Source organism: Diceros bicornis, chromosome 35 (genome assembly GCF_020826845.1).
Source record: "Diceros bicornis minor isolate mBicDic1 chromosome 35, mDicBic1.mat.cur, whole genome shotgun sequence".
NCBI lineage: Eukaryota > Metazoa > Chordata > Mammalia > Perissodactyla > Rhinocerotidae > Diceros > Diceros bicornis.
This window is the reverse complement of record NC_080774.1, coordinates 18658422-18683265: the sequence shown is the minus strand read 5'-3', so window position 1 is coordinate 18683265 and position 24844 is coordinate 18658422. Positions and strand designations below refer to the sequence as shown.

Genomic DNA, 24844 nt, shown 5'->3' with positions numbered 1-24844 from the left:
ACCTAGGAACACCAACTCAGAATAATCAACAATATTCTAGTAAAATTACTATATTTTAAGAAAAAAATCTAATGAACACCTAGGCAGAAAGAACATAGAATTTATAAGAGAAGAAAATTAAATTATCTTCTGATTTTTTTTTTTTGCCAGCAACACTAGATGCCAAAAAAAAATGGAATAATATATTTAGATACTTGAGGAAAAAGTGAGAACCAAGGATTTTCTATCCAGAAAAACTCACCTTCAGGTACACAGGTCACAGACAAGCTATTATTGATATAAAAGAGCTTAGAGAGTATTGTTCCCATGAGCCTTTCCTATTTGATTCCATTCCTTGGAATCTCTCTGCAGTGTGGGGCCTGTCCTGAAAGGAGCCTTCTCTGGCTGGTTTCTAGATTACTGGTGTCTAGAGTCTACCAGAAAAGAAGCTTCAGATGATCCAAATGACTAGAGAGAGATCAGCATGAGGACTGATGGAGAGCACTAAAAGTGGTTACTTGCAAAAACTAAGATAGGAGAGGCTGTTCAATGTAATGGCTATGTGACCTCGAAAATATAGAGTACATCGTTTTTAAACAGAAGGAGAACAGAGATAGCATAGATTAAAAAGTTGGTTTTTTAAAACAATTTTCAGTAATCATAATTGGTGGTGATACTAGTATTTTTACTCTGAGACTACTGTATGTACACTGCGAAAAAGCAAATGAGATAGATCAGGATATTCTAATTCATCCACTGAGTCCTTGAGAACCAGGATTCTCAGTGTGGAAGAAACGAGACAGAAATGTAATATTAAAGAGGTTAGGTTAAAACTCTATAGTCCTGAATTTGAACTGGGAATACTAAGATGAAGTCACAAGGTATTATATCTTTAAATACATATGTATATTCTAGTCCCGTTTACTGCAAAGTTAAAAACAATGATCATCATGGTAACAATGAGCATTCCTAGCACCCAGACTGTGATCTAGCAATTCCATTTTCCATTAAAAAAAAAAAACCAACAGAGCTTCTGACAGAAATGGTTGATTCGAGGTGTGGGGCAAGAAAGAGAACTCCAGGAGGATCCCTGGAACACCTTAACATACCAGATAGCAAGGTAGCTATCAAAGCCTACCAGGGTTCTGTCAAAAGGACTCAGGAAACTTGAAGAGATCCCCATTGGCAAAGACTGGATGACCTGAGCTTTGAGATAAGAAGTGTAACGGATTGAAACCCATGAAATATGTTAAAATCCGTGATTTCAAAATGAAATGAAAGAGGGAAAAAAAAAAAACCTAATCGGTCCCTTCTGAGGAAGACAGTGAACAAATTCACTATCTTGAAAACTGGGTAAATAAAAGGAAAAAAATCAAGCATTTATCTTGTTTCCTATATGAACTTACTACTGGGTAACTAAATAATAGATAAGAGGGAGCATCATCTTATAAAATTTTACCAGCTAAAAATGGAAAACAAAATAATAGAATTTAATATCACCATTTTGTGACCCCTAATAAAACACTGGATCTAGGCACTGAGCATCAATAGTTCAAATCAAAAAAGAACAAAAATCAGACATCTTGACATCACATGCTTCCTGATGGAAGAACATAACACTAGCTGTATATAGTCTTGCCAAAGGGATCAAACCTGAATCCCATCACACTTCAGGATCCAGTTGCCAATTTGCAGGGAATTCAGAGGACAGAGGAGCATGTTGAACTGCACCATGAGGGTGCAATCAGCGACATCTAGACTTGAAAGATACAGGCTGAAGGTCAGGCTGCTTCAACAGATACACTGTTAAGGACACGAGAAGGATGGAGGAGGAACCTATAGATTAAGAAAGACTTAAACAATATATCAAGTTTTTACCACTGGCCTGACTAAACTATAGCGTCTAGAGATGCACACCTGAGTGATTACAACCATAAAGAAAGGCAAAGAGGTGAGGATTAGAAAAGTGGGGATAGTGGTTACTCTTAGAGAGAGGGAGGGCTTGCGATTGGGAAGAGTCTGAGAAGGCCGGGAAAGTTCTATTTCTTGACCTGGGTGGTGGTTACAGGGTGTTCACTTTGTAATAAATCACTTAACTGACTTAATTCACTTTCTCACAACTGAATTCATTTAACCGTTTGTTTAGTGTGTTTTATAATTCAAAAAAACTTTTTTTAAAGGCAACATGACCAATAACACTGGAAACAGGGAGAGATGGATCAAACCTGCTCCCTCAATAGAGGTTAAGACTCTCAGTTTAAGATTTTGGCATCTGGTCTAAATGCTGTTCCTTTCCCTTAGCAAAATGTGCCCGCAGCCATTAAAATGATCAATTTAGCAAGGCACATTAAATGGAACAATTCCTTTTAACAGCAGCATATTTCTTTAATATGCTTTGGCTGCCAAAATTATGAGATCACAGGAGGAGTTATCCTCAGCCAAAAGTCCATGAGGAAAACTGGGTAAATGTTTAAATGACACAGTTCAGGAATTAATTTGTGTTTAGGTAAAACAATGTTAAGTAATGGTTTCTAAGTCTGGTTCAGTCCACAGACAATGAGGAGGGAAACGGAAGTTGTATGGTTCTGCAAGCTGTGTCCATTAGCCTGAGCGAGACCTCTTGCAACTTAACTAGGGCCTACCTCCACTTCTTCCAGTACCCCCGATCTGTGCTCATGCCTGACCTTTTCCACATATTTTGGGCTAGGATTAAAAATTGATCCAAACCAATAATTATAGTTTAAGGCTAAGAAGAACATAATCAAGAACAAGAAGCTTTACACCAAAAAGTACCCCAAAGCTTGGTTTCGTACAAAATCTACTTTTGGAATCTAAACCAGAGAATGTAAAGAACTTATTTTATCTTTCAAGCTGTTTGTTTATATGTCTGCATGAAAAGGACTTTCTTCACCAGGGTCTACTAGTCAGAACACACCTCCTGACGTCAGCTTGGAAATAAGCACTTGCAATAACTCTACTATCTCTCATTATCTGTTACATATCCCATTTTATCTGTATAACCTTCGGCAGCTCATTTCACAGCAATATATAATTCACACTAGGAATTTTTTCTCGCCTTTTTTTGGAAGGGGGAGGGGTCATCATGTGGTCCAATGGCATTCACAGAATTATTGGAAAGTCATTTTACTTTCCCTCATATCCTGCCCCCAGAGCAGATGTGTCTAGTGTCAATAAGCATGTACACACACATACTCATACAAAAGAAGAAAAAAGACAATATAGTACAACCTCTTGACTTAAGGGCTTTTAAAAGGCTTATCTGTAGCTAAACTTTAATGTTGCTAAATCCTTGTATAATCCAATGGACAATTAACACTGCTCTGCTTTTCAAGCCTCTACACACACATGTTTTGGAAGCGGCAGGTGAGTCCCACTGGCCTGTGTGCATGCCACACCCCAGGAGCTTACCATAACCGTGCAGTCCTCTGAACCGCTGGCAATGACCTGATCGTTATGTGGGCACCAGTCTATGTCCAGCACTGGTCCTGTATGGCCACATACCGTAGGGTAGGATTTGTCAATTCGACCAGTCTGAAAGAAGAGAGAAAACAAACCTATTAGGAAACATCAACACCACAGCGTTTGTGTGTTTTCTGAGACCCATTTCTCCTTCATTACCTCCACCAGAAACTCTCAACTGTCTATATACAACATTCATATCGGTCACCATCAACTAGTTAAGAACTATCAACTTTCATTTCTAGAAGTAGCTACCACCAAGAACACTCCACCAAACTATAAGGATCCAAATTTCTAAAACCACAAACATTTTATTTAATGAACTGTATTAACAGACATAGCAAAAGAGAATATAAAAGTCTTTTTACCAAAATACAATTCTACAATAGTCAAATTATAAATTACAGGTGTTTTTACTATTAAAAAAAAAAGAAAAAAACAAAAAACTTTGGTATTATTCAAAATGTAAAATATAACTTTTAATACAATAATCTTTGAATATACAAATTAACAGTTCTGGAAATGAATGGCATTGTGAGCAGGCAAAGTTAAGACAATAAAAAGAAAAGCTTTAGGGCCGGCCCCGAGGCTTAGCGGTTAAGTGCACGCGCTCCTCTACTGGAGGCCTGGGTTCGGATCTCAGGCGCGCACCGACACACTGCTTCTCCGGCCACGCTGAGGCGGCGTCCCACATGCAGCAACGAGAAGGATGTGCAACTATGACATACAACTATCTACTGGGGCTTTGGGGAGAAAAAAAAAAAAGGAGGAGGATTGGGAATAGATGTTAGCTCAGAGCCGGTCTTCCTCAGCAAAAAGAGGAGGATTAGCATGGATGTTAACTCAGGGCTGATCTTCCTCACAAAAAAAAAAAAAAGAAAAGAAAAAGAAAAGCTTTAGCTATTGCTTAGGGGCTAACGAACATACTACATTTTAATGTCTCAGTTCCACTGCCTTCAACCAACAGAAATGCCAGTCTAATTAACACCAGCTTAGATCTCATCCACTATCTGGTGCCACATCTCACCAAGAACACCATTTTTAATGTTGATCGTAACCAGTTATCACATCTTGCTCGTGTTAACACATTTGAATCTACAAGCCAATCTGGCTTATCAGACCAATTTTATGTTAACCATGACAAATGCAGTTGTAACAACATGTGTACAAAAGTGACTTCCTTTTCTAAACAGGTTACATCAGTCCACACTGAGGTTCTACATGCTCTAAAAGCAGGTGTACAGAAAGGAATCCTGCAATGTAAAACTGAACCCGTTTTCTATTGTTGCTCCCCTGTTATGGCAAGTCGTCACAAGACTGGGGCTGGCTTCCTGGAAATTTTTCAGGATCAGTAAATTCTATGATTTCTTCACTTTGACTTGACTGTGGAAATCTCCAGAGAAGCAGTATGCTAAAGAGCAAAGACCACGGTATCCAGAGTCAGACAAAGATGGGTTCAAATCCAGGCTCCACTGCTTAAACAGCATGTAACTGTAGGCAAGTCATGTAATCTGTCTAAACTTCAGCTCATCATCTGTAAAATGGGTAACAATACTACTGATCTCCCAGGATTGCTGTGAGGATTAAATGAGAGAACATTTTTAGCTAAGTCATAACTTGGTATTACAATTATCTGTGTAACGTATGTAAAAAATCTAATTATAGTACCTGGAATATAGTAAATACTCAATTAAAAACTACTGTCACTTAATAGTTCTTCTAGCATAAAATATTAATTTAATCCATCATCAAGAATTACAATGTGTGTTATTTGTGAACTTTTATGCACCAGACTGTGCTGAGTGTTGGAGATACAGAAGTGAACAGGGCAGCCTTGTCCTGACTGAGCATGGAGTCCAGTGAGAGAACAGAAGACACTTACACCGCCAATTACAGTGCAGCATGAGACATGCCCCACCAGGACACGCACGGGGGCGACAGGAACACAGAAGGGCATCCAACCAGACTGGTGGGGGTCACAGTCTTTGGGGGGCTTTTTTTGCTGAGAAAGGTGAGTCCTAAATTGAGGTGTGAAGATGGCCCTGTCTATAGACCAAAGGCCTGAGTTCTTTTCACATGCTCTCCCTCCTTTTCCCTTGCAAAACTAATTAAACCCAGTTTGGATCTCCTGAAATGTGTCACCAAAAAGAGAATTCATAAAAGAAAATGCTAATCAACAAACACCATATTATACAAAATCTGGGTGTTATAAGAGAAGCCCCATGGGTCATTTACTGGCAACGAAGCACCAGTGGTTGAGAACCAGACTGCCTGGGCTGGAGTTGTGGCTCTGCCGTTTTCTAGCTCTGAGCCCTGGCCAAATTACTTCATCTCCCAACTTCATTCCTCATCTGTGAAAAATGAGAACATGACAGTTCATTCTTTCAGAGCTGACGTGAGGATGAACTGAGACAACCAAGGTAAAGCACCTGGTTCTGGCCCTGTACTTCAAGCACTCAATAAATGTTACCCCAAATTTAACAACTGCCAGAACCCACTCTCCCACACCACTGATTCTATCTTTCCGTGAAGAAGGAACTGCTACTAAGCACCTAAGCCAGGTGGTTTTACCCACTTCCCTTACTGCATCCTCACAAAAACCATGTGAGAACTCCACTCCTGAACTACTACGATCTCAGGTAACGTTCCCCTGCTCAGGCTGCTGGTGGCCGACTCACAGATGTTTGCTTTATAATAACGTTGTTATTATATTATATATTACTGTATAATATTATGCATTATTATTTAAATTATAGATATAGTTACTCTTTTGAATGTGTGATATTTCAAAATTTAAAACATCCTGAGACAGGAAGGCCAGGATGAGGTCTGACACATATTTGAACAGACATTCCAGAAGGAGAGAATAAAAAGAATGGAAGACAGGCAAAAACTGAAGAGACAATGGCTGAGAATTTTCCAGGTTCAATTAAGGGCATACGTCTTCAGATTCAAGAGGCACAAGTCTCAAGCACCATAAGTAAAAATGAATCTCCATCTGCTCACATCCTGGTGCAATTTACAGCACCTAAAACAGAAAATCTCAAAAGCAACCATATGGAAAAGACAGATTACCTATACAGAGAGAAGGTATACTTAGACTGACTGTGGGCCAGCTTCTCAAAAGCAATTACAGAAACAAAGACACGGGAAAATGTCTCGGAAATGCTAAGTAAAACAACCTCCAGTGCATTCTATACCCAGATGAACTACATCATTCAAAAGTGATGACCAAAAAACACCAAATAAAAGACATCTTAAACAAAAAGAGATGCAAATTTTACCATTTATAGACTCATATTCAAAAAATTAAATTCTTGGGCTTATCTCAAAGAACTTGAAAATTAATTCCAAAGAATTATGTTCAATGACTTATTTCAGGAAAATAAAATGAACTAGAAGAAAGAACTGGGATAACAAAACAGCAGTGAGCAAAAAAACTGGTAATGTGGTCAATATAAACAGGCACCGACCATATAAAACAGTGGTAATAATGACTAATTGGAGTACAGATAAAACAAGACAGAACTAAAATACTAGACAACAATAACATGAAAGAGAGATGATCAGAGTTCAAAGGCTTCAGGCTCTTCTCCACAGAAAGGGAGAAAAACTGACTAGTTTTAGACTTTAAGTCATGTAAGCATTTTAAAATTATGAGTAAACACTAAAAGGAAAGACAACGTATAACTTCCAAAAGGTGTGCGGAATGGGAGGGAGGTTGGTGTAATTAAAAAAACTCATTCAATCCAATAGAAAGAGGAAATAAAAAGAAAAAGCATGAAAACCAGAAAGCACAAAATAAGATGGTGAAAATAAAAACAACCATAAATCATGAACTGTGGTGAATACAAATGGCTTAAATTCACCTGCAAAAAGACAATGTCTCAGATTAGATTAAAACCAGCTACTAGACACATTTAAAAAATAATGACACCAAAAGGCAACTAAAGGCGGGGAGGGGATATAAAAATATATGGCAGGTAGCTACAGTAGAACAAACAGACTTCAAGGTGAAATGATGCATTACTTAAGATTAATGTCACTACATAATATTTAAAGAAACAACTCACCAGGAAGGTATAATCACTGTGAACTTGAACTCATTTAACTATATAGCTTCAAAATAATTAAAGCCAAAGTTGACAGAACTATAAGGAGAAAATGACAAAGCCATAATCTTAAGAGATTTTAACAAAGATTTAAGAGATCAAGCAAAGTATGAATATAGAAGACTTTAACAAAAGTAACAACTTGATCTATTGCATATACACAGCCTCGTAGCCAAAATTTTAAAATATACATTTTTTGTCAAGCACACATTAAATATTTATTTTTTCAATGACCAATTAGGATACCACAAAGCAAATTTCAAAAAATACCAAAGAATCAGTATCTCATAGAGCATGTTCTGAGTACGATGCAATACAATTAAAAATTAACAGAAAAATGTAAACCAAAAACCTTCAATGCATCTGAAAAAGTTTACATTTACTAAATAATTCACATAGAAAATCGTAATGGCCAACAGAAAAAAGTTAAAACTGATCGATAAATGACATGACATATCGAAACTTGTGGGATATAGCTGAAACAGATCTTAGTGAAAAATTTATAGCCTTAAATGGATCTATGAGAAAAGACTGAAGATTAATGAGCCAAGCATCTAACTTGAGAGGTTAGAAAAGAAACAGAGTAGACCCAGAGACTGTGAAATTGTAAAAGAAATTAACGAGAAAGAAAACAACAAACTGAATCAACAAAAGTGGATCGATTAGGAAAAGAGAGAAGGCATGAATACCAGGAATTTAAGAAACATAATTTATAAATATGGTAGAAATTTACATAATATGAAAATACTAGGAATAATATTTGATAATAATTTTGAAAACTCCAGATGAAATAGCCAATCTCCTAGAAAAAAAATATAACTTATCAAAACTTTTTCAAGAAATAGAAAACCTGAATAGACCCACAACCATAAAAGAAACAGTAGTATAACTCCACACTCACACCCTCCATAAATCAATCAAGCACTAAATATCCAAAATCACTAGGCCCCGATGGTTTTACAGGAGAGTTTTACTAAATATTCATGGAAGAGATCATCTCAAACAAATCTTCCCAGAGAACAGAAAAAAAAGGAGCACCACTGAACTCATTACATAAGGAACGCACAGTATAAGGATAGCATAGAAAGGACAGTATAACGAAGGGAACTTTAAGCTTATATGACATAAATATTGATGCAAACTCTCCTCCAAAAAAGGTAAACCAAATTCAGCACTGTGAGTTGTTCTCCAAAAACATATGCAAAGTGAAAAGACAACTTGCAGACTGGGAGAAGATATTATATGCAACATACATACCTGACCAAGTCCACAAACAACCTAACAGAATAATGGGCAAATGATACAAGGAGGAAATTCACAGAGAAGGAAACCTGAAAAGCCAATAGATAGATGAAAAGATACTCAATCTCACCGGTAATCAGGGAACTGCAAACTACAATAAGGTAGCATTTTACACCTATTAAAACTGGCAAAAATTTAGAAGTCTAAACACAAGTGCGGGCAAGGATGTCAAGAGGAACTCATAAAACTGCTCACAGGACAGTATCCTGCTACAATTCCTCTTGACAGCAATTTGGAATCAGCTGGAGGCAAGGATGCCACCCCTCAGCAGTACCACTTCTAGGTGGACTCCGTAAGAGAAACGCGCTCTTATCTTTTGCACAAGAAGGATGTTAACTGCAGCACTGCTGGGAATAGTGAAAAAAGCAGTTTAAAAATGCAATTTAACTGTCCGTTGCTACTGGAATAAAAGTTTAACATACACAAAATAATAATCTATGTTTTATATACATACAGATGTAATAAAAGTACAAAAATATGATACATACCAACTTTGAGGACACGTTTACCTCTGGGGAAGGAGGAAAATAAGAAGGAAAGGGGAATGGTATTTCAGCTACATCTGTTATGCTTTGTTTTTCGAAAAGGGGAGATACGAAAAAAACATGGCAAAATATTAACATTAACATTCATTTTGTGAGTACATGAGTGTCCTATTATTTTGTTTGATTTGTTTTATATTAAAAAATAAAATATAACAAAGTTGAGAAACACACCAATGTATTGTTAACTTTACATTTAAAAAAATCTTTACTTCCAAGGAAACAAGTTTTTCTATCTGAATTGTTTTATTTTATCTCAGGGTCTCTGCATTCTTAGGCTCTTCCCGGCAAACCACATCTGGCATCCTCGATGGCAAAGCATAGTCACTGAACTCTGAACTTCCGAGGCCACCAAATAATTTTTTTCAATCTGAGCTAAAAAGAGCTTTTGCTCAGATATAAGGCAAGTTTGAGGAGAATCTAGAAATATTAATACAATTGTTCTTAATTATACTGAGGTTACTAATTGACTTTTTTTAGGTTAAAATTATGCAACCCTGGCTAAACGTTAATAGCTATTCACCAGTATTCTTTAGCCAAGTAAGATATTTGAGAATAGTTAAAAGCATTTCTGTCATTCTCAACTCAGCCCGATAAGTCTACAGCATAAAACTACTAAAGAGTCTAACATTTTCATAGGAACTTAAATGTCATTTAAAGGGCAAATGCCACCTATTTCCCTCCTTTCTATCAGAAACAACTAATAATAACAGCTACCACTTGTAGAGTGCTCATATTACACACTACGAACTGCATGAAGACTTTTATATCTTCATTCTCACAACTACCTTCATGACCTAGCAACTTTATTATCCCCATTTGCTAAATAAAGAAACTGAGCCACAGAGAAGGTCAAGAAGCAGAGATCTAAAAATCACTGACCATTCATACTAGACTAATAGGGAAAGAAAATTTCCACTATGCCATAGGGTTGTGGAAAAGGCACAAAAGTAATGTTGAAAGCATTGGCAGCTGGTCATCAGAAACAGAGAGTTAATAAAAAATGATGCCCTGCAAACAGCTGCTTCCTCTGGTTGTAACGTCATCATAAATCCTTACAACAAAGAACACACAGGAAGTAGCATCATATTGCAGCACAACAGAAAGGGAAACAACTAAATGTTTGATACTGATAAAGGAACAAAAAGCAGAAGTAAGTGTGGGGAAAATTGGCATTTTAAATGTGCATTGATCATTTTACATACAGGATGTTCACAACACGCAGTCACGTATCAGCTATCTGGATTTCAAGGGCTTAATGCTTCCGAATATCTTCCTACTCACGACAAAATCAAATCAAAAGAAAAACATGACAACACATTTCACCCCATGAGTATATATTATTCCAAGGGCAGAGCTGGGCAATTATAAACTGCTGAGAGCTCAAGTACATGCAACTGAAGGAAACCATATAATAATGGCCTCATATGGTAAAGATGAGGACACATCACTTCTTTTTTTTTTTTTTTAATAATTTTATTTATTTTTTTTTTCCCCCAAAGCCCCAGTAGATAGTTGTATGTCATAGTTGCACATCCTTCTAGTTGCTGTATGTGGGACGCGGCCTCAACATGGCCAGAGAAGCAGTGCGTCGGTGCACGCCCAGGATCCGAACCCGGGCCGCCAGTAGCGGAGCGCGTGCACTTAACCGCTAAGCCACGGGGCCGGCCCCACATCATTTCTGAAAGACATTTTGCACTAGGATCTAAGGAGAATGCATTTCTCATTCATACCCATGACACAGCCTCATTTATCATCCAGTGAATAAACCAAGGAATCCATGTCTAATTCGCTAAATTGTGAAGGACCATTCAGAAAGACATCCACTGCAAGGCATGGTGACAACACAGCATACCTGCACCTCTGAGCAGCAAATGTAAATGAATGCTGAGGCTGGAATGAAGATTTACAAGAATTTAATGCCAGCTTTTAAGTAGCTTTTTTTGACTAAATGTTGGTTTAAGATCTACCCATCAATTTTCCAAGGATTATATACAGAATAATTTCATTTACTAACAAATCAGTCCACTGTTTCATTAAGAACATGTCACCTCAGCTGCATCATCTACAATATTACTACTTTTCTAGCACAGAACTGAAAGTTTAGCTGGGAACAGTCAGTCAGCCATTTAGACTCCCCGCTTTAAATAATTTTTTAAATTTACTGATTACTTACTAGTCCCAATCACATGCCATAGGTGAGCTTTTATTGTATCTCTCCAGCTAAAATTCCAAGTGTGGGAATTACCAGCAAGTCAACTCAAGTGGCAAAAATGACCAACACCAAGGTTCCCGAAAGTTCTGGCACAGAGCCCAGTTCATAAACTTGTGGGACAATTAGTGAAATAGGTCAGGGCACTGGCTTACAGACTATTATTATCTAGAAGATCCAGTGGCCCGCCTGGGGCCCAGCAACATGAGCCCCAGGGAAAATTCAGCCTCCGAAGTGTATGTACTGCTGGCACAAGGAGAGGTGTGACAGCACAATTTCCATGCGGCTGGCCCAAGCTGAGGCTGATGGCTTTGACATGTTCCAGCCAGCAACCCTCACGGTGGCAGAAAACCACCTAGACACCAGCACTATCATTTGCGTTGTGTTTGGGGAAAGTCTTCAAAAATTTCACAGCAGCCAAAAGACTCAGCAGAGCTCCTGGAGACTGCTGCTTCAACTAAACCCACAGAGCCAGGCAACACTTTCCTCCAACAGGCATTTGGAGTGGGGGGAGTGAAAATCAGAATTTAAGCATCAGCAAATACATAACTTTATCTAACTGCTGCTCTAAGAAGGAATGTTCATAATTTTAAATAACTTTTCAAAAACACTCCTCCTTAGGCATACAAATTCAATGTAACTCTTATGAAATCATATTTCTAGTTGTAAAGATATTTCCCATCAGTTTCAATGGGAAACCACAACTGCTTCTACCTACGTCTAATAGTATATCTTATTTATTTCTCATACCTCTTTTCAAAAAGGAATCCATACTTAAGAAGTGCACTCATTCCACACGCCAAGGGCAGTACTGTGCAATCAAAAAATTCTAAATAGGGGCCGGCCCTGTGGTGTAGTGGTTAAGTTTGCAGGTTTGAATTCCAGGCATGGACCTGCACACCATTCATCAGGCCATGCTGTGGCAGCGTCCCACATACAAAATGGAGGGAGACTGGCACAGATGTTCGCTTGGTGACAATCTTCCTCAAAGAAAAAGAGGAAGACTGACAACAAATATTGGCTCAGGGCCAATCTTCCTCACCAAAAATAAAAAAAATTCTAAATATATACCAACAAGCATGTACAGAAATAAAGGAGTTCCACTCGGATATGTTTTTAAAGGAGCTAATGGTGTATTATAGGTGCACTCAGACATTTTCGCCCTCCCAAACTCTCAAAATTCAACACTGGGATGCTTCCAATATGCCCTACGCATTACATAAAAGATCATTCAGAAAGACTATCTCTTAACGTAAGACGGACCCCTCACGTGATAATTGTTTCAATCCACACATTAGCTTGCTCAGTATTAGGTTGAAGATGCTACCAAGTTGGTGCTAAGGAGGATCAATCTAATAATTACTGGTTTCTTCAAAATGTAACATTTTGTTAGAGCGACACAACACTAGAGCTAGCAAGCTTTCTCTTTCTCACAACTAACACATGTTTTCACAAAGTCAATCATCTCCTATGGTGTTAAAAAGTGGCAGACATTAATTTTATCAGACATCAACTATTCCCCTTCAAGATGCTCAAGGTATTTCTAGTTTACATTCTGGAGTTCAATCATATGAACACAAACTGTTCTAGGGTGCTGGGTTCTGGCCACTTTCTATGCTGTCTCCCTGATCTAGTCCAGCACAGGCTGCTTCCCTGATCCAGCTACCTTATAACCCATTATTATAATCTGTGCATTATCATCCAGACTGCTGATACCACCCTCAGATACAAAGGCCTAAACACAGCCCCCAGCCCATTCTGACTCAAGGAACAAGGTATAAAGATTTTTCAAACTGTTCATCCCTACTTTATATTCATATAAGTTTTCATTTTAGGAAAACATGCTAATCAACATCACTTCATGTGCCCAAAGTTCAAGAACTTGATCATACTGCCCATACATTAACAGATCTTTTCAAAGGCACTGATAGTAACTTATTCCTGGCCTTGGAGTAATACACTGAGAACGCCTGAACCCTCAGCACAGAAAACGGGAAGTCAAACGTGTGCTGGGAAGCAAATGAAAAGCTGTCAGCCCAAGCATAAGGGCTTCCTTCATATTGTGCAGAGCTCAAAGGAGTTAAAAAAGGATGTCTATTAAAGGAGGTTTTCCTTTTTTTCCAACTTCTGTTTTCTTCTAATAGTATTATTTATGCAGATACGTGTTCTGTTGAAATCTTCCGAGGCCCTGTTGCCCCACAGGGAGGGGCTATAATGACCGCAGTCGTGGGATGGGGAGAGTGGCACGGATAATAAGACAGGAACCAGAAAGCCTGACACACACAACATATGACTTGTCGACTGAGAGCGACAGCTCACGCCCAGGGATACAACAGTCTGAGGAGGCTTTCCTTTAAAGGAACCAGAACCACCACCCTGGAGGGTAAGAGAAGGTGCTGTGGAATAACACGTACAGACTGGGTTACCCAGGCCTGTAAAGTAAGCTAGCAACTAACACTGCCAGCGGGGGCAGTGTGCGCCTGCGGAGCCCCCACCTCCGGTGAGGAAACACCAACAGGCTTTACGGGCACAAGCGCAAACGCCACGCCAATCATTTTGGCATCACAGGTTTTCTTTAAAAACTGGTTAATACTGAATAGACCATCTTAAAGGTCCACTAAGAACCTGAGGGAAGTTACTGTGAAACTATGGATATTTTATTATCAGAAAGGAAAAAAGTAGAAGAATTAATGGTTCCTTACTCTACCATGCCTAAATACGCAATAGCAAATAGAGAAGCCATATTTCCTAACTTCCTGACTTAACAAAAAATGTATAAAGTGAAAACCTCATCATTGCAAACAAGTAATTCCATATGATACTTCTGGTCTGAGAACAAACATACACTAGGGACCCAAGATGAGATATACCCTAGTCAAAATAAAATTCAGCTTGAAAGCAAAAGCTGAAAAGCAGAAAAATTATCGATGTAAGTGCAAATATAGGAAATTAACACCAAGCACTCAATATCAAATCAGAAAGGAGAATAACTGGTTGCCTAACCCCTTGTACTGAGCAAACGATACTAGAGATTTCTCCCTGGGGCCCTCTGCGAATGATGAAGAGCTCCAGAGCTACCCCTTCCAAACCCAGCTCTGCACTGGTTCACCCACAGCCTCAGAATAATAATCCACCCTCCTTGAAGTGGGCATGAAAAACAGGAAAAAACCACAACTTTTTTTTTAAGTAAATGCCTTGGGCTCCGTGGCCGAGGCAGTGCACACCTTGCAGCAGTTGTAAGCAAGCAGGAGGACAGGAGTACAGACCCACTTCAGGAGCCTGTATCATTTACTCAGGACTTCAAGCTCAGCCAGAAAAGAAACCCAAGTCATCGTGCCTCTGAGAAAGCCAACACGTGCTCCATCCTCGCCCTCCCAGCTCCAGCTCAGCCTGCCCTGGACTCAACTCAGGCCCCACCCCTAACTAGCACAGATATTCAACTTGGCAGGAGCAGAAAATTTGCTACATATGGTTATAGGAAGGCTTCTGCACAAATTGGGACTTAGAAATTTCTCCCTTAAACCGTGCGTGCGTCTATTTCAGAGCAATATGCATTCAGAAGTCCTTTCTTCCTGCTTTCCCAGACTTGGGTGATCGTGTTTAGGTTTACACACTGTTTACACACTGCGGGCTTCTGCCGGCAGCACTTGCCTGGGTGCTCTGCACGGACTCACACTCCGGAAAACCAGGAAAGAGTTAAACGTTCTTTGCACTTGACTCAGTGGCTTCCCTTCACCACACACTCCCAGATCCCACCATTCTCTGAGCCACAGAGCCAATCAAGCAGAGGAAGGAAATTATCCTGGCCAGCTGACAGCCCCAGAGCTCTGATGGCCATATATGGTAAAAACTACTGTCAGAGCCCCATCAGGCCTGCGGCCGGCTGCTGTGGACATATCAGCGCGCTGCAGCAGCAGGAGAAGCCGGCTGAGGAAACGCACAAAGGACAGGCTGCCTGCTCATCTGTGGGGGGGGGGGGGCACGGGGAGGCGGGCGGTGCAAGCCAGCATCTGCCAGGGCACACTCTGAGTCATGGCCACTCACTGTAATCAAAAATAGCCCCAGGGTACATTGTGAGGTTCCTTCTGCCAGGACTTTGTGCTCCATTGTTAACTGGGGGTGAGTAGGGTGTACCCCTCCCACCCCAGCAAGACTGTGGAAAATACAGTCACTGGGAGAAAATGAAAAGGCCCTTCTGTGGCACCTCATGTGGTAATGAGGCCATGCAGTGCTCGTGTGGCTGGCAGCTCGTGACATAATTTGGAAGACATTGTTCTGCACCTGGTGCCCTCCCCCTGCATCCTCCATCCCCTGACCCTGCCTCCCAGGCTTTCACGGCCCATACAATTGACAGTTCAAGGTGCTCAGGGCATCAGACAGCATCTATTTCAGGAGGCAGTGAATGGGCATCCCAGGACACACCAGGACACTGGCACAGAATAAAATCCCCTGCCTATACCACCAAAGCTACCACGTGCCAAACGTCCACATCTGTACAAAGGGCTACCGGCACTGCTACCCTTGTCCAAAACCGAGCCCCGCTACTTGTGGGAATGGAAATTGCCTGTCAGGGGTGTACAGTAAGGGGGAGACGCAGCCGCTGCAAATCCAGCAGGTGCTGGCGGTGACTGGGTCACAGAGAAAAGCGCCATCGGGAGACTGCCATTCCTTTTGAGCTAGTCCATGAAAGAAGGCACTTATCAGCATGGCGCCTGGCACTTAAAGGAAGCCCTAGATAATGTGAACTGCTGCGATTTCATCGTTGTCACTGTTTCCTCACAAGGCATGGTATAGACCAAGTACTTTCCAAACCTTAAGACGCTACTCTGAGCTGACAGAATCAAAGCCCTGATAAGCTAGTGTTTTTGTTATTAAGCCTTCTAATTCCAGAGAAAGAATGCAAAGGATTAAGTGTCATTTAGACCACGGTTTCTATACAAAAAAAAAATCTCACACTTAGTGGGGGAAAAAATGTTAATGAAAAATGTACATGTACAAATCAAATAAAGACTCAGAGATCTACGTTCTAATCCATGAAAGACCCCACAGCTCTGGGCAATCACTCAATCTGAGCTTCAATTTCTGCAACCATAGAACAGAAGTATGACAGCAATCCTACCATGTGCAAAAACTAAGACATCATTTATGAAAGGGACCCTTTAAGCACATTCTGATGTCATTTTGGAGTCTTGTTTTTAGGAATATGACATGAAGTCACTGCCTTTTCTTAAAGATGAAACAGAGGAAAGATGCTATGTTGATCCATTTATAACAATAATCCTACAATGTAGAACAGTGCTTATTCTGGTTCTTCTACATATAACAATCAAGGAAAACACCAATTTTGCACTATTTACACTGAAGTGAAGAAAAAATAGGGCGAAGAATGTGTGATTTTTCTACCAAAACGCTATCCTTCAGCTCCTCTCACTCCCCCTTCGATCAAACAGCACATCTCTCCAGTACTAGAAAAGCCCAGCCCAATGCCCAGAGATCCAGGGATCCGAAGGAGGAGTGTAACTCCCACCTCATTCTTTGCCCTCCTGGGAACAGAGCACCTGGTCTAATTCATCAGTGTAGTTAACTGGCTGGGCTCCTCTTCTGTTTCATCCCTAGCTCCTACACACAGGAGAAACCCGAATTCCAAGAGAACCTTCTCTGTGATGTCTTCCTTGACTTCTGAGCCTCAGCTGGAGCTCATCTCTCACCCCTGTGTCAGAGCGCTTTATGCACACACAAAGCTCCCCACTGGAGAGGTCAAGGTCAGCTGTTGTCAAAGCTTTTTAAGAGCAAGAACTCAACAAAGGTCCTGCCACAGAGCAGGCGCTCAAACGTCTAAAGAATGAGTACGTGTGAATGTGATTTTTGAAAGTACTGTTTTACATTTCACTAAAGCTTAAACAACAATTAGATCTTTATATATGCTCTGGTAATATTACTGACAATACTTTTTTAAAAATAATCTTTAAGGGCTGGCCCGGTGGGGTAGTGGTTAAGTTCGCACACTCCGCTTCAGTGGCCCGGGGTTTGCAGGTTCGTATCCCGGGTGTGGACCTACACACTGCTCCTCAAGCCATGCTGTGGCGGCGTCCCACATACAAAATAGAGGAAGACTGGCACAGATGTTAGCTCCGGGACAATCTTCCTCGCCAAAAAAATAATAATAATCTTTACATGTAGTAAGTTCATTGTAAAACATTTTGAAAAAAGTACAATTATAAAGAAAATAAAAATCACCTTTAGCCCCATCATCTATGTTAATATTCTAGACTTTTTCCCAAAAACCAATAACATAATTTGAAGTTAAAAATAAGATAGTGACTATGACCCTCTAAGACATTTTTTAGGTTATATGACAGTATCTTGGAACATAGGATAACCAAATCTTGCCATATAATTTTCTCTTGCTACTGTATAAAATCCTTCAATTATTCATTTAAGATTTAGTTAAGAATGTTACATATCTATATGTATTTATCTGTCTATTCAGATTTTTTAAAGGAGAGATGGAAAGAGCGCTTAAAACTACCTGAAGGTCTTTTAGGTCATTATGAATTACTCACTTATTTATGCACTGTGTGACCTAACATATGAGTCAACCACTATATTCTGCAAATACATGTATTAGGTATCAATTGCTGCTAAAACTTAGCTGCTTAGAACAAAAAACATTTATTATCTCACACAGTTTCTGAGAGTCAGGAGTTCAAAAGCAGCTTATCTGGGTGGTTCTTGCTCAGGATTCTCAAGAGTCAAAGTGTCAGCCAGGGCTGCAGGATCCACTTCCAAGATGGCTCACTCACATGGTTGATAAGCTGGTGCTGGCTATTGGCGGGAGGGCCTGTGGCCCTCTCCAGAGAGCTGCTTAAGTGTCCTCACAACATGGCTGCTCCAAAAGAGACAGCAGTAGAAGCCAATATGCTTCTATGACCTAGTCTCAGAAGTCACACTCCATCAATTCCACCATATCCTAGTGGTTACACAGGTCAGCCCTATTTAATGTGGGAGGGCAGCACACCACAGCATGAATACAAGGAGGTGAGAACCACTAGAGGCCATCTTGCAGGCTGCTACCACAACAGAGTAAGACCAGATCTTGGAGAACCTGTATCAAGGGACACCACACAAACAGCCACACAGTTTGCATCCTCCATCCAAGTGGATGTCAAGCGATCACGATCATGACTCTAACCACCCTCCCCTTATCTGATAAGTGGCTAAGAAAATAATTATAATACAATGTGATGATGCAGTCTGTGATACTAGTGGCAAGGACAAGCAGCTAAGGGAACCCAAAGGATTATTTCCACTGTCACAGCAAATCAGAGGTAACATTTGAGTTGGATACTGAACAGTAAGAAGAGACACTTAGAATACTGCTGAACTGAATCAAGATTTCTTTCTCAATAAACATGACAGAAAAACACTCTAGAGCAGCCCTTGTCAACCTGTGCTCTGTGAGAGAATTGACTCAATGCGCTAAGGCAGCTAATGTATGTAACAAATTAATTTCTCTCCTATGCATCTAGAAGGCATGGCTAGGCCCACCCTTGAGAGAAGCAAGGATTCATTGAAATTTTTTCTATAGGGCTGAATTCTTTCACAAACCTCTAGTTGAGAAAGACTAAAAAATGAGCTGAAAAGACAGTTCACAGACATAAATAAAGCAAGACCCCAAATATTCCCACACACAATTCCTAAAATAAATGGGAGAAACGTAACTGTGTCTAAGAAGGTACTGCACAGCTATACCAGAGAAGCTAGGAGAGAGAAGATATTGACCCAAAAGGTTAACAGAGACCTGGCCACACCCAACCCATCATGGCCCAGAGCAGAGCTGCTATCCCAGGCAATTACTAGGAGGATGAAATTAGCCATCACTCCAATAACACGAAGCACGACTAGTCAAGGGAGGAAGGGAGAAAGCGATTAGGGAAGATAGCAGCCCTCCAATTTGCATCCTCCTTCCAAGAAAATGTTAAGAGATCAAGAGCATATAGTTCTAAGCAACTCCTTCCACCCTTATTTGTTTAAATTACAATTTACAGGTTCACTGTGATCTGAAGTTTTAGTGTGTGTACACACACACACACACACCTACCCACAAACACTGGTGTGTTCCTATGAGCCACCATGGTTCACAAAGGGGATGGGAATGCCTCAGTCCCACATCAGGAGCATGGCTGCTGCAAACAGGAAAGGCTTGTTTATGTCCACGTGGGAGAGTACACCCGGGGGCTGAAACTTGGTGCTCTTGAGACAACGCAGCTTTTGAGGTGGGGGCAGGGGGGAATCCCTAAAGCCAAAACCACAAAGCCAACTTCTGTTCAGCAAGACTGCTATTATTCATCCTGTGAAAGACCAAAGAATAAAAAAATGTACTAAGCCACACCTTGAAAAGTCATGACAGAATGGCATGCCCCAGCTTGACGGAAGCATTACAAAACAGATCCTGAATCACGTGTGCTAATCTCAATCACCCCACCGCAGGGCTGAGCACTTCCTGTATTCCTCCAGCAGCGACCTCTTAAAATCCCACTTTCTCTAATAAAACCTGCCTAAAACCTCATAAACCACACACTTGAAATAAACATACATTCATTCCTAAGCTGACCTCTTGGTGTATATGTGTCTTAATGTATTTGTCCCTACTACTCTTTCCATTTTTGATTTTAAGTCCTGGAAGACAGAGACAGTGATTCTTCCAGACTCTAACCACAAGCCTCAGGAGGTTGCAATAATAAGCCCTATTTACTGCTGACACTAATTAGCTTTGAAGAGAAATTCATGGAAGGCCATGTTTTTAAATGGGAGCCTTTCTGAAAAGTCACAATACATGTTAAGATCAATACATGCATATTCAATATTAATATGTACAGAGAGCCCCAAAAGCACCACCATGCCTGTCTATAACCAGAAAAAAAGAAGGAAACATTACTAGAAGTCTCTGAGATTGTTGTTAAACACGAAATCCATTCCCTAAAGTTCATATTTAGCATAATCCCAGACTGCCATCAACCCGTGCTGGACTCCAATCACACCTAGAGCATCATTTCCTGCAATCCTGATTTCAAGCATCTTCATATTCTATGTGGGACTCTTGTTTTTCTTTGCTTTTAGACAAAAGCAGTACCTCACTATAAAACTATTTCAAAGTTGCCAAGACACTGAAGTTGTAGGAATCTCTTCTCCAGAGCAGGACAGAGTGACATACCCATATCCACCTACAAGTCAGTGACGGAGCCAGGACTGAACTCCCAGCTCCCCGACGCCCAGACTTGTGTTCTTTCCACTACGCCACACAGACCCTGAGGGCTAAATACACACACTTTAATACACGAAAATCCCTTAGAGTATATGTGAACCCATCAATTACAACAGTCGATAACCCCAAGTATTGACCTTATTTCTAATGGATGTCACTGGGCTTGGTTTACACCAATGTCACCTCCTCCAAAACAAATTAATATTTAAGGAGCAAAGCCACACAAACAGTATTATAGCTTGAGAAAGAAAGACCCTCGAGGCTCCTCAAAAACCAACACTTCATCCAGCTACAGTAATTTTTAAAACAACTTATTCTATCCTAATTCCTATATGGCTGGTTAGAGAACAAAATATTAAAATCTATTTACTAAGTGTAGGCCACTTAATGCAAGTGAAAACCAAACCATAAGATCCACTTAGCTTAGGAACTGCATATAGGTCTCCCTTAAAAGGCATAAATGGAACTCAAAGTTCCCCATGGTTTTTAAAAGCAAAGATGGACTCAGAGCCTTTTGTGGATATGGAATTCAAAGAGAACTGTCTGAACTCAGAGGAAGATTAGCCATTCAAAAGTTTATTTGGGGCTTCTTAATTGGCTTATTCCATTTCTTTGAAGCAAAAAATGTCTTAAATTTATCCCTCAGTCTATAAAAGGGGGAATAAAAACTCTTAACTCCAAAACAGGTCATGGTGCTCCAGTGCCTGATCTCGGGGGACAGGCTGAAGCGTCTTCTCAGCTGGCCGCCATAAAACCTACCACTAACAAGTCAGTTTCCAAATGCTCCATGTTCCTGATAACAAACTAAAAGTTGTGGAGACCAAATGCAACTGGCATTGAATTCAAACTCCCACTCCAAAATCAGGTAAGTACAGTGATAACAGTGTACTGCATTATTTGCCACTAAACAGCAATTTTCTCCACAGAAATAAAAGTATACAAGTAAAATCAAGTTTCAATTTAAGGAAAAGATTCTCCTTTATAATATGATCAACAACTTTGCCAATAAGAAAGTACATTTGAAAACACATATCAAATTTGCTCCCTAAAGGCATCCATCTCCTATTTCGGTAGTGAGATGGTCCTACTGTATAATATCACATCGATCCAGCCACTAAAGCAAAAGTCAGATGTTAAAATAAAGCAAGTCAGTCATGTGCATCTGAGAAAAAGAAAAGTACAAGAGAACTGGAAGTTTTCCCAGTGAGAGTTTTCCTAAGGAAAAAACACCAAAATATAATGGGAAATGATACTTCGACAGAAATTCACTTTATTATAACTACTTCAGAATCACATGGTCCCCTATGATGAGATGTACCCCTCATATGCATGGCTTAGACTCAGGGAGACCCACTGTTCTCAGCAGAGCGGAAAGAGCTGTACCATGACCCAACATCTGCATCCTCACCAGCACCGAGCCCTTATCATGCGAGCTCAGGACTCACGACACTTATTTTCCTCCTAAAAGCTAACTAGAGAACGACTCTTTCCAGGCTCTCTTCACAGCATCCCCCCACCCATTATCTGCAATTCTGAAATCTCCTGTTAAAACAAGTACAGAGTTTCATCCATAATATTCAAGAACAGTCAGAAAATCGCAAATCTCCTATCTTCTCCCCCATACTGGAAAGGGCTCCTGGAAGGATCAAGTCAGGAGAAGGGAGGAATGGGAAGCCCACTGAAGGTGAACGTCACACAGAACCACCCTCAGTAAAGATCTTTCACTTCTACCACTTGTTAATACTGTTTAGAACCTACGCCAAAACTTACTATTATCCAGACTTGAAATCTGCATTGTTTTTGGAACATTTTCTTGAGCTTTCCCATTTACCACTCAAAAAACCAAAAAGTCTCAGTCCTCATGACTTCACAAAAAAACATTATCTTACAAATTTATGCCCATTTAAAAACATGTTTTTAAAACTGTACTTTTCGGAAAAACTTTTGTGAAAATTGGATGATTACTAACCAAATCATAAAATTCCTGTGCCTGCCCATTCTCACGGCATCATTATAATAATCTTTTCATCCATAGAGGGCACGCCCAGAGCAGAGTTCACCATTCTGTTTAATGATTCTCTGTTAAAGAAAAACTGATGTGGTTTCTAAGGCTGTGTGGAACTTAACCTCAATTACATCCGAGCTGAATGGTCTCAGCAATCACACAATTCTTAGTGAACTATCAATCTCCAAAATCAATCTACTACGGAATAAATAGAGATCACCAGAGGGTGTCTAACAGAATGGAAAGCCAGATTACTTACCTTGTGCAAAGGGAGCACAAGGAAGGCTCCTCCCCCACTTGCTTCTATGATTATGGCAACGAATCTGGGATTGACAGCGCAAAAGGAACTATCCCAGGTCACACGAGAAACCCGGATGTCATCATAACACTGGTCATTTTTCACTGCTTGTCCAAATACATGCCGAAACTTGCTCTGACGTACCACTCGCCTCATTGTGTCTGTAGAAGGGCAAAAATTATGTTAAAATTATGCACCAGACTGAAAACTTTACTTGTACAAATGAAAAGCTCCAACTAGAAAAAAAACAGAATGGTATGGCATTTTGTGTTCTCCTAAAAGGTAGCCAAATGGCAAATCCAAATTTCCTCTTGCAGCACATACCCAGAGAAAACTGCAAAATGCGTCAGGGAAAGAATTACAAAGAAATGAAAAATTCCTAATTCAAGATCCAGAAACAGCTCAAGAGTTTTAATTTCGGGAGAAAGATCAAGCAAAAAATGAAGGAAAATTAGCCTTTCAGGCTTGAGAGGGAACTGAAAGATAATTCACTCCAACCCTCCCCTTTCAAAGACAAGAAAAACCAAGTGAAGCGGCAGATCTGAAGCTGAAGAACACCCCAAAAAAGCCATGATGCTGTGCCTTTTCCCCAGTCTGCCAAGGTAAATTTTCAGTTTTTAAGCATTTTCCCTAGACATCGGCACTCTGCTGTCTGAGAACTGTGCCTGCTCACAAGTGTTTCCACAAGACCAACTACATGTAGTGGAGAAGTCAAGAGACGTGAGCCACCAGTCTTGCCTTCAACAGCCTTCCAACACAGGCCTAACAACCAGAGCAACTCAGAACGCAACTCCTGGGGCTGAGCTGAGTGCTACCACAGTCTAAGGCAGCCGAAGCGTCAAAAGCCAGGTCAAAAGCCAGGTCGTGGAAAAGAGCAGCAAGGATTTAAATGCAAAGTAATGTGATAAAAGTGATGTTTAGGATGACAAGAGGTCAGGCAGAGGCATACCGGACATATTAGAAAGGTGAAGCTAAAAGCAAGGTGCTGGGCTAAGAAGCTGTGACAGTAAACCAGGCCTGAGAAAGGTCTGGAACGATTATGGCAGTAGCAGTTGGACAGAGGAAAGGAAAAACTCAGGGAGGGGAAACAAAACGACGATGAGTTCTCATGTCAGAGCTGATCATTCACCATAGCCACTTCCCAATAAACCAGGGGGCCTGGGAGAGGGGAAGTGACACTGAGCTGGTGTTGCTGGGCCTCCTCAGGGGTCATTTCTGCCTCCAAATTCCACTAGGTCGTCCGACAGACATATGCACCGAAAGCTTCATGCTTCAGAATCACCAGGCCCCACCTGACCGAAGTTTCCTAGACTGCACCCAATGTAATTACCCTATCTGCTAACGCAGGACATTCTGCTCATACTGGCTGGGATAGGAGCCCAGAGCAAACATACGCAGAAATGGAACATGGTCAAACCTTGACAACTCAGCTGAAAGCGGTACTCCTGATCGCCATTGTACAGAGGAGGGCTAACACCTGTCCACTCGTGCCAAATGCAACACATGGTGGGCTGTTGCTAATTCCTTCCTTCTAATTCCCTTCCTCATGGCTCTGGGCCCACTGCTAAATGCAGAGGGAGAGAATTTATTTTTGCCAGAGCCTCCTTCTACCCTTGCAAGGCATGTGCAAAAGTGGCCTCTCTCCAAGC

General features: G+C 40.5%; 1 protein-coding gene across 3 annotated transcripts in view; it reads right to left on the bottom strand.

Annotated features, from left to right (window-relative positions):
* CORO1C (coronin 1C) overlaps window positions 1-24844 on the bottom strand; it is a 73585-nt gene that overhangs the window by 24694 nt on the left and 24047 nt on the right. For all 3 annotated transcript variants that reach the window (XM_058531648.1, XM_058531647.1, XM_058531649.1), the window contains exons 2-3: window positions 23157-23356; window positions 3409-3531 (exon numbers count right to left, since the gene is read on the bottom strand). In XM_058531648.1, the coding sequence (XP_058387631.1) occupies window positions 3409-3531; window positions 23157-23351 (318 nt within the window). In that variant the 5' untranslated portion in view covers window positions 23352-23356. The remainder of the gene's footprint in view (window positions 1-3408; window positions 3532-23156; window positions 23357-24844) is intronic.